Source organism: Hemitrygon akajei, chromosome 3 (genome assembly GCF_048418815.1).
Source record: "Hemitrygon akajei chromosome 3, sHemAka1.3, whole genome shotgun sequence".
Taxonomy (NCBI): domain Eukaryota; kingdom Metazoa; phylum Chordata; class Chondrichthyes; order Myliobatiformes; family Dasyatidae; genus Hemitrygon; species Hemitrygon akajei.
Genome location: NC_133126.1, coordinates 195,001,391 through 195,012,648, shown reverse-complemented (window position 1 = coordinate 195,012,648; position 11,258 = coordinate 195,001,391). Strand labels below are relative to the sequence as shown.

General features: G+C 41.7%; 1 protein-coding gene across 1 annotated transcript; it reads right to left on the bottom strand.

Moving 5' to 3' along the window:
• Positions 1–719: 719 nt before the first annotated feature.
• On the bottom strand, positions 720–10,585 carry LOC140724620 (extracellular calcium-sensing receptor-like). The gene is made up of 6 exons (XM_073039043.1): positions 10,377–10,585; positions 8,547–8,838; positions 6,767–7,597; positions 3,920–4,147; positions 1,702–1,825; positions 720–1,621 (listed from the first exon to the last, which is right to left on the bottom strand). The coding sequence occupies exons 1-6, from the start codon at positions 10,583–10,585 to the stop codon at positions 720–722; spliced, it is 2,586 nt and encodes an 861-aa protein (XP_072895144.1).
• Between the last annotated feature and the right edge of the window lie 673 nt (positions 10,586–11,258).

The window sequence follows — 11,258 nt, the reverse complement described above, 5'->3', positions numbered from 1 at the left end:
TAATCAAAAGAAAAGCCAGGGAAGGCATGATGGTGTATGAGATCATCAGACAGGGAATCAGAGGGAGGATATTCTCATTAGCAAATGGTTCGAGTGGACACATTGTTTTAAAATGTTAAATAGACAAGGAATTGGTGTAGTCAATACACAGACACTGTTGTTTATGTTTTGGCATCAAACACACAAATCAAAACACTGGTATACCAAACTGTTTATTACATACTAATCTGTTAAGAATAAAACGAATGTTTCTCGAACTAAATCGAAGATAAATATTCAATTGTTCAATACAGCTCGAATAGGGCAGGGATTTGTATGTCCAGGGTCAGTTACCGCAAAGAAACGCACAATATACAAGGGGTGATTAATAAGTTCGTGGCCTAAGGTAGAAGGAGTCACTTTTAGAAAACCTAGCACGTTGATTTTTCAACATAGTCCCCCCCTACATTTACACACTTAGTCCAGCAGTCGTGGAGTTTACGGATCCCTTCTTTGTAGAAGTCGGTGTCTTGGACCTCCAGAAGTGGTCCACAGTAGAGGCGATTGATAAGTTCGTGACCTAAGGTAGAAGGAGATGAGTTATACAGCTCTCGTTACATGCACGTGCAGTTCAACTCTTTGAGTGATTATGCAGAAAGTTTGAAATTAATAACTCATCTCCTTCTACCTTAGGTGTTAAGCCGCAGGACATATTTATCCTCACCTTTAAAAGTTTCCTCTCATCCCTCTTTACCCATAATGTGCTTCTTGGTGTTTCTCTCCGGAGTGATTACGATAATAAAACACTTCGGTGCAAAAATGCAGAGCAGCAATCCAAAACTGGACGCCAGGATGGCAAACACTTCAACCGCCACCGTGTATTTCCCAGGAGAACTCACTGAGGCCGGGATAAAAGTGACCCAAACCGCACAAAAGATGAGCATGCTGAACGTTATACATTTTGCCTCGTTAAAATTATCTGGCAGCTTCCGTGCGAGAAAGGCCAAGATAAAACAAATGCACGATAACACGGCAATATAACCCGACGCAGAGTAGAAGGCTACAGAAGATCCTATATCACATTCTAAGATAATCATCTCGCGGTAATATTTAGTGTTGATCACGGGGAAAGGAGGCTCAATGAGCAGCCAAAGCACACATATTAAACCCTGCACGGACGCCAGGAGGAAGACACTTATCCTCTGCTGTCTTTGACCAAACCATTTCATCCTGTTACTGCTGGGATGCGTTGCCTTAAATGCCGTCAGCACCAGAATGGTTTTGACCAGAACACAAGCGATACACATGACAAACGAGACACCGAACGCCGTGCGGCGTAAAATACAGGACCAGTGTGACGGTTCGCCAATGAATGTGACCGAGCATAAAAAACAGCAACTTAGCGCAAATAGAAGGAGGAAGCTCAGCTCAGAGTTGTTAGCTTTAACCAGAGGTGTGTCTCGATGTTTAAAGAAGAGACCCGCTGTCAGTCCAGACATGCACACACCAACCAGAGCGAGTAACACCAATACCATGCCCAGGATTTCGGTAAAAGCCAGATACTCTATTTTCTTCGGGATGCATTGATCTCTCCGATCGTTGGACCAGTACAGGGGAGGACACTTGAAGCAGTTAATGGAGTCTAAGGACAAAACCCACTGGACAAATAAGTTAATAGTTTCAACCAGTGCATATTAAATCAAAATATGTATTTTTACTCACCTGTAGTGTTACTAATCTCTCCATTTGGACAGGAAGTACAGTCGAAACAACAAATCGGTTGTCCTTTCCTGACAACTTTCCTCATTCCACGAGGGCAACTTTCAGAGCAGACTGCCCGGGGAATCTTCCAAGAATAAACAACGGGCATGTTATGTTGATAGATACAGTACTTTGAATTTTTGCTTTCAGTTCTACGTGGTAATATTCTAACTTTGAAATTAATAGACTCCATGTCCTAGTCAAGCATTTGCTTATTTAATTGCTAAGTCCGGCTGATTAAAATATATACACGGAGGCCACTTTATTAGGTACCTCCTGGGCCTAATAAAGTGTCCACTGGGTGCATGTTTTATGGTCTTCTGCTGCTGTAGCCCATCCACTTCAGGTTTCGAAGTGTTCGGCGATCAACGTTCAAAGTTCAAAATAAATTTATTATCAAAGTGCTTATATGTCACCCTGAGATTCGTTTTCTTGCGGGCATACACAGTAAATCTAAGAATCATAACCGAATCGATGAAAGACCGCATCCAACAGGTTGGAAAAACAACCAACGTGCAAAAGACAACTGTCAGTGCAAACACAAAAGATAAATAATAATAATAATAATCATCATCATCATCATCATATTAATTTCTTGACCATGTCTGTATAATTTTGTGCATTGAGTTTCTGTCACATAGATGACTGATTAGATATTTTCATTAACGAGAAAATGCATAGGTATTCCTAAGAAAGTGGCCACTGAGTGCATTGCCAAGTTAGTAATACTATCAGAGAAGATATGCTGTGAAATTATTGGAAAATAATTCAATGACACTGGGAAGTGTAAAATTATCATTTTCTTTTATTCGAGTCGGCTTAAATAAGCAAATAAAACAAGAATTTAAAATAGAGGAAAAGGTAAGCAACAATAACTTCAGAGTTTGAAACTCTGCATGCATTAGAGTGCCGGACGGCAAGCAGGGAGATAATGCATCCCCTACTTCGGCTGACCAATCGTCAAAATACTATATATCTGTTCAATACTGACTTCACTCAACTCAACACTGAATTGTTTCTACAACCAATGGACTCACTTTCAAGGACCCTACAACTCATGGTGTTAATATTAATTATTGCTTATTATTAGTAGTAGTGATTGTAGTCGTAGGATTTGCACATTCTGTCTTCTTTTGTACATTGGTTGTTTGTCAGTCTTTGTATTTAGTTTTTCACTGATTCTATTATGTTTGTCTACTGTAAGTGCCCACAGGAAAAGAAACCTCGAGGAAGGATGTAATGACATGTACGTACATTAATAATAAATTTACGTCCATGTGTGTATGCTGTCAGGTTACAATCACAGACACATTTGTTCCATAGCACTGGCATGCCCTGGATTTTTTAAAAATGCATATTTTCACAAAAAAAGGTATGATGCTGCTTTGAATATTTGTACTAAATCATCATTTTTATAAGCAGCTTTCATATGCTTTTATTAACACTGGCTTTCCCCCGTGTCAATTTTATTATGCAGCCAGAAGGTACCAGATCCATGTGATCGCTTCACTTAAAATGGCATGCACTCCCTGAGTAAACATCCAGTAATTCATCTATTCAACTTTCCCAATAGCTTGACTTCTCACTCACTTACTGATGTATTTGGTACAACCTTCCACTTACTGGGGCCCTCATTCATGTACTTTCTTCTCCCTCACTGAGGCACCGATTCCAAACATCTTTCCACTCACGGGAACCTGCTGGTTGTTAAACTAACTCGGCAATGTGCTGGTTCCCAGACACCAGTTAAACATATATGATTCACTACAAAAATGTATTTTAACACTATGTGACATTTAAACAATGTATATATGGCCTATTGAGTCTTTACTGGCTCATAGAATAATCACACAACCCCAGTAATTATTATTAGAAACTATTCTCTCCTCATTTCCAATAATTCAGTATGGTGTGGTTGATGGCTGACATGAACTGAACAGGCCGAAGGATCTATTTCCCTGCTCCATCTTACTATATAAAATACTATCCTTTCACATCCAAACTAGAAAATAAATTTTAAAATAGCTGTGTATGGGTGAACCAGTTATTTAAAACAGTAGGATTTTCCTGCCCTTCTTTCTGAGATACTTTTGCAGTTCACATGGTACTGACGGATATGATTAGACTGCAGAGACGAAAGCATGAAATAAAATTAGAAAGTTTCCACTAATGGCCATACCTCCTGCTGACCGCCTCTCCAAACAATGTTCTTCGAATTGAGCATCACCTCTTTACCGGAATGTGCTGCTCCACTGTAATATCCAACTGTCTTAAATTCAATGCGACCATTTGAATTCAGTTGCCAGTTTACAAAGTCATATCTGGCCACTGGACCACCAGTGTCGTCAAAGTAGAACACCTCCCCGGTTTTCGTTATGAAGTATACATACTTCAAGTAGTGAAGCAGCTACAGGATTAAAGGTGAAATGCATTTATTTATTAAAGGTGAAATACAGCATTTATTTGGTCAGGCAGCATCTAGCTCAAGCTGGAAGGAGAAAGCAGCTTCCAACAATTTCTCCCTTCCCTCTTTTCCCCCATTACCTAGTCTGGATCCCCTCTTGCTGCTTCTCTTCTCACCTGCCTCTTTCTCCCATGTTACATTCTTCTCTCCTATTAGATTCCTTCTTCTTCAGCACTTTACTGCTTCAGTTCCCAGCTTCTCGCTTCAACACTCTCTCCCATCCACCAGACTTCACCTATCATCTACTAGTTTGTAATCCTTTACCTTTCCCACTCCCACCGTCTTATTCTGACTTATTCCCCCTTCATTTTCAGTCTTAATTAAAGAGTCTCAGTCTGAAAGTTCGACTATTTATTTATTTCTACAGATGCTGCCTAACTTGTTGAGCTCCTCCAGCATTTTGTGTGTGTTGCTCTGGATTCAAGCATCTGCAGAATCTCCTGTGCTTATAGAATTTAATTATTGACTTTTCATCATAGAACACAGAACACAGTGCAGGACAGATACAGACTGAACACGATATCTGCACCAAACCCAATGCCAAATTAAACTGAGTCTCTTCAGCCTGCATATGATTCATATCCCTCCATTCTCTGCATATCCATTTGCATATTCAGAAGTCTCTTCAACGCAATTACTTTGGAAGTCTTTTCCAGACACTTACCAGGTCATAGTATAAAATATGTTGGCTCGCTTGTCTCCTTTAAAAATTATCAGTTCACTTCTACTTTAAAAAGATGATACCTAAGAAAGAATGTGTTGGCATTGAAGGGTGCCCAGAGGGAGTTCACGAGAATAATCCCCGGAATGAAAGTTTAATGTATGAAGAGAGTTTGATGTCACTGGGCCTGTACTCGCTGGAGTTTAGAGAAATGATGGGCAATGGTCCCACCATTTCTTGAACAGCGATGCATTTCAATATTCCATAGGTTTCAATAAGATCCCCCCGATCACTGTTTCCTCTAAGTTGCGTGGATGCACTGTCACGCAGTAACTGACATTTTCCCGCACACATAACAGCACTGCTGTTCATTCTAACTATTCATAGTATGCATATTTCAACAACATTGCGCATTTTCCAGACGGTGTAAAAATTTCCCGCTCAGAGAATGGTTTATCCATGCAGCTCTTCCTGGAATTATTGAGCAGCTCAATGTGCCAAGTGGATTATGGTCCTTTGTCCAATGGTCGAAAGATGGTGCACGGTGAGAAAATGTCAAAACACGACTTCACAGACCTTTTAAAAATTGGAGATCTGTCCCGTGGTGCCGAGTGGTACAGCATGTAGAGCTGCTGCCTCGCAGCGCCAGTAACCTAATCAAGTCCATTCTGTGGCACTGTTTCTGGGAAGTTTGTAAGTTCACACTAAATGGGTTTCCTCCCGGAGCTCCTGTTTCTTCCCACATCCCAAAGACGCCCTTTTTGCTGGGTTATTGGCTTTGGCTTTTGGGGAAGATATAAAAGTGCTTGGAGGGAAGTTGACACGTAAGAGATAATAGTTGTGGCCATGGAATCATGTGGTTGTACAGAAGGACCATATCGATCAATACCTTGCCTATTCAGGTGTCTACGCGTCTCTTAAATGTAAGATTACGGCTGATAGAGGAGGTGACAGACAGTTTCAGATATAAACCGCAATTTGTGTACAAACCTTTCAAACTCCACTGAAACCTTCTACTTTTCACCATATAACTATGCTTTCGCAGAAAATGGTTTCTCACTATCTGCCTTAACTATGACTTTTATGCTTCTATCAGATCACTCCCCTCAGACTGCATCAAATAAACTAAGCCCACCCGATCCAGCGTCTCCCATAACTAAACTCCTTCATTTCAAGCATCATCCTATGGGGAACTACACTGTGTGACCACTGTATTAGGTGCACCGGATTGCCTGCCTGTTAATGCAAATATATAATCAGCCAATAATGTGGCATCAATTCAATGCATAAATGCAGACATGGTTAAGAGGTTCAGTTGTTGTTCACACAAAACGTGAGATGGGGCGAAGGAAATGTGATCTAAGTAACTTTAACTGTGGAACGATTGGTGGTGTCAGACCACGTGGTTTGAGTAACTCATATACAGCTGATCTCCGGGGATTTTCACAAACAACACAATCTGAAATGTACAAAATTTGTAGCGGAAAAAAAAACAGAAATAAAATCCAGTGAGCTGCAGTTCTAAAAGCGAAAACGCCTTGTTAATAAGGGAGGTCGGAGGAGAATGGCCAGACCCGTTCAAGCTGACAGGAAGGCGACAGTAACTCAGATAATCACACGTTACAACTGTGGTGTGCTGAACAGCATACCGTATCTGAACGCACAACACGTCAGACTTTGAAATGGATGGGCGACAGCAGCAGAAGACCACGAGCATGCACTCAGTGAGCGGTTTATTAGGTAAAGGGGTACCTAATAAAGTGGGCGCTGAGTGCAAGTTGGGAATGGAGTTTAAGGAAATGTTATGTATACTCAGGCTCGAATGGCTTCCTCTTATACTCTAGTATAATAACACAATTAACATTGCAACTAAAATGAATAAAACTAAACAGAAGTCTCACCTGCCACGACTGAAAGTTTGGAATATATGCACAAGTATAGTTTATAAATGGGCCATTTCCATTTTCACATGACATCATATTATGAAGGGCGTGAGCGAAAGCATAGACTGCTTTATATACATTGTAGGAACTTCCATCCATGGTTAGGTCTGTGTAGGCGTTGTATATTTCATTCAGGGTTTCATTCCCGCTGCACTGGGGGACCTGAGAAGATGGGTCTGTTTGCACTTGGGAGCCGCCTGAAGTTAGAGTACATCCGAATATCGTTTCCCAAAACTCATTTACGAAAGGATCATTTGGAGAGCTGGAGGGGTGGACTTTGAGGAGGAAGTTCTTAAGTCCTGGAACCTCTACCGCACTCATTGCAGTCCCGATTGTTCCGAGAAGAAATGCCGAACTTTCTTCGGCAGCGATGTCCGATGTTATCCATGCCTCGCTGCCGACCCATTGTATGCCAGTGAGGTTTTGCCGAAGAACTTCCTCAAATAATACGCGCATTTCCCCGGATCCGGCAAAGGCCACCACGACCTTTGTGGTCGCCTCCTTCATCACTTGCACTATCCTGGCGATCTTCGCTGCGGGGTCCGTTCTGTGAAATGATTCGGAGAAGGCAATACAAAGCCCGAAATCCTCAGCAGCTTCTATAAAGGCTCTCATTGCAGAGGTCCCATAGTCATTGTTGCTGTTAATGGTTCCAATCCAAGTCCATCCGAACTTCTGAACGAGTTGAACCAAGGCCTTGGATTGATGGTCATCGCTTGGAATTGTTCTATAAAAGGTTGGATATTCGTTTCTATCACTGAGACACACACATGTAGAAAAATAGCTAACCTGCATTCAGTCAAAAGGGGGTAAGTGCATTAGTACGAGGTGAAATAACTATCAGACTTCCAAATTCCCTAATACATTACATCGAATTAGTAATAAAAATGGTTTCATTCTTATCCCGTTCTCATGAAAGGAACAAAAGTTCAAAGTTCAAAGTCAACTTATTACCGAAGTACGTATTTGTCACCTGAGATTCGTTTTCTTGCAGGCATTAACGGTAGAACAAAGAAATATAATAGAATCAATTAAAAACTACACACAAAGACTGCCAAACAATCATTATGCAAAAGAAGATAAACAGTGCAAATGCAAAGCAACTAATAACAATAATAAATAAATAACCTCTCTGTTGTGATACAGAAAATTAAACAGTAAATTTGTGCACAACCATTTCTCGCCGTCACTGCCTTCCCCAGGTAAAGATAGATTATATGAGTTGCTGACATATGCACCTTAGGAAGCACACGGATGCATCACAGCTTACTTTTGGCAGCTGTTCTGCCCAAGACCACTAGACTTGTAAACCAAGCCCCATCCATCCCGCCAACCAACCTCCTCTCCATTGCCTCTGCCCACACTTCCCGCTGCCTCTGGAAAGGACCCATTATAATCAAGGGCCTCTCCCACCTACGTCATTCGCTGTTCTAACACCACAAGCCCCTCTCATCAGACAGAAAATATACAACGAAGAAATACAACAGAATCCACGAAAAAGAATCACACACATAACAAAGACCGACAGACATTCAATGAGTAGCAGAGAAGTTTTGAAAATAATGATAAGAAGGTAAGAAATAATACATAAAACAATTGGTGCAGAGTTCCCGGAAGTGAGTCCACATGCTGCCGATTCGGTTCAGCGCTGAGGGGAGTGAAGCCGGTCCGTAATGTCAACAGTAATTAACATTTTATGCTATTTTTATCATTGTAAACAGAATAATTAGAGTCTCACCATTGGTATTTTAAAAGGTCCGATTGTTCTTGCCATTGCTATAGATACTGAGGATCCACCACCGCCAACAATACCGGGGACGCTGAGAGACGCAGCACATATTTCGTCCACGTAGGTTTCTTCCTGCCCATTCACAAAAGCCAGAGAAATTTGCGTTGCAATTTTAGTGGAGCCGCAGTCATCGTGAATTCTGTAGCCCAGTGTGACGTTCGGGAGGAGTTGGTCATTCTTGTTTATTTCCTCTACAGCAAAAATCATGGTCTGTGCCAGGCGATACTGTCTTAAATCAAAACTAACACCAAACACAGTTTAAAGTTCAAAGTATTTTTTTTGGTCCAAGTATTTATACCATATACGACCTTCTTCGTCTTCTTAAGTTAGGCCTTAAGACCATAACACCATAAGACACAGAAGCACAATTAGGCCATTCAGCCCATCGAGTCTACTCCGTCATTACATCATGGCTGATCCCGGATCCCACTCAACCCGATACAGCTGCCTTCTCGCAGTATCCTTTGAAATCCTGACCAATCAGGTAACAATCAACTTCCACCTTAAATACTCGCACGGACTTGGCCTCCACCACAGTCTGTGGTACATCATTCCACAGATACACCACTCTCTGGCTAATCTGAGGCTGTGCCCTCTAGTTCTGGATACCTCCACCACAGGAAACATCCTCTCCACATGTACCCTATCTAGTCCTTTCAACATTCGGTAGGTTTCAATGAGATCCCCACACATTCTTCTAAATTCCTGTGAGCACAGGCCCAAAGCTGCCATGCGCTCCGCATATGTTAACCCCTTCATTCCCGGACTCATCTTCGTGACGCTCCTCTGGACTCTCTCCAATTGCTACACATCCTTTCTGAGATATGGGGCCCAAAACTGTTGACAATACTCCAAGTGTGGTCTGGCTAATATCTTATAAAGGCTCAGCATTATATCCTTGCTTTTATATCTATTCCCCTGGAAATAAATGACAACATCCCATTTGCCTTCGTTACCACAGACTCAACCTGTACTATTTTACTATCCCTAGGTCCAAGGCGAGTAGAGGCAGCAAATGAACCAGCTGCACCAGTGGAGCCCCCGCCTACTCACACACACTGCTGTGCTGCAGAGAGCAACCATCTGCTACGAAAGGAGAGACTGAAGAACCAAACGACCCAACCACTAATCAGAGCCGCCATTTATCCATGCCCATACTGCACTAGGCCTCCAAGAGAACTACAACCTTGTCATAGGGTTTGGAGGCTTGCATGCCTCAATGACCCCGGGAGGTACGGTGGCTGGCGTCAGGGCCCTGTGCTTTGACTCTTGGTAGGATCACCCATGCGAAAGATGTCAAAGGGTTGAGGCCAAACTAAGATGGTCCACTGGTTCTCCAACTTCGGGAGTTCAGCTCAGAGCTGACAACGCTGACTGGTCAAGAACCAATTGTTATGGAAACAGCAATGAAGAATCCTTCTATATGGCAGAAATAGGGGACCTTCTTTGCTGCCTTAAACAGCAGCGGTATAATTGGCCTCGACAGCAATTGAGGACCCAACAACAGACAAATCCTTAGGAGAACGTTATATTTGACTCAAGTGATTATCGCTATTCCAGCATCTGCATTCCCTTGTGTCTCACTTTAATGGTCCCTTGTTTCTTGTATACCCCCTCCACATTTTAACATAATGCAGACAACCTGGAAGAGACTGTAATTAATGTATATATTTTTAAATTGCATTGCCTTCGCCAAGAAAATCAATGCAGCCAAATTGGCTGTATTAGTAGACAAATTCGCGAAAAAATGTAAATAATTCATCAGAAATACGAACACACCTTCTGCATCTAATTTCTTCCGGTGTTTTGGTAAATGTATTGATCTCCTCCAACCTGTTTAAGTGTATGGTAAATATCCCTCCGAGAACGATGTCCCCATCCTTTGAGATATTGGGTCTGTGGATTCTTGAACGAAGTTTGCATGTTCGCTCGGCCGAACCGTACGTAAAAGCCAATAGCAATGGCACTCCCAAGATATATTGTATCATCGCAGTGTTGAAGTAAGTATGATATTTTATCACAACTGGTACTCTTCTTATGTACTTCCTTACCATGGGGTGTTGCAATATAAACCTTTAATGTAAAGCTAATATTTGTGCTCTCGGGAAACTAATCAGTATCCCAAATGAATTTAGGTACTTTTGGGACCAGGAGATGCCTTAACCTGATCCCATGTGTCTAATTGGAAATGAGCAATGCTGTTGTCATGTTCCAACTCAGCTGGAAGCCAGAAGAGAAAACACAGGAGAGGAAATAACGTGTATTTACACGCAGACAACCAGAGTCCAACCTTGCCAAAGTTGGTTGAAAATAACCCAACATTGATTATCACAAATTTTAAAAAGGTGATGCCTCAAAAAGTCAGCATTCATCATTAAGGACCTTCATCATCTAGGACATGTCCTCTTCTCATTGCTACAATCAAATAGGAGGTACTGGAACCTGAAGGCATGCACTCAACATTTTAGGAACAGCTTCTTCCCCTCCTTCTAGCATGAATGGACCCACGGACACTACCTATTTGGTCTTTTTTGCTCTTTTTGCACTACTTAATTATATAGACTATAGAATTTTCTCACCCCTTATGAGTAGGGTGTATGCATATTTTTCCTTCAATCTCAGGTCATCTACTAGAGGCCTGAATGCTTGAGGGTTTGGAAC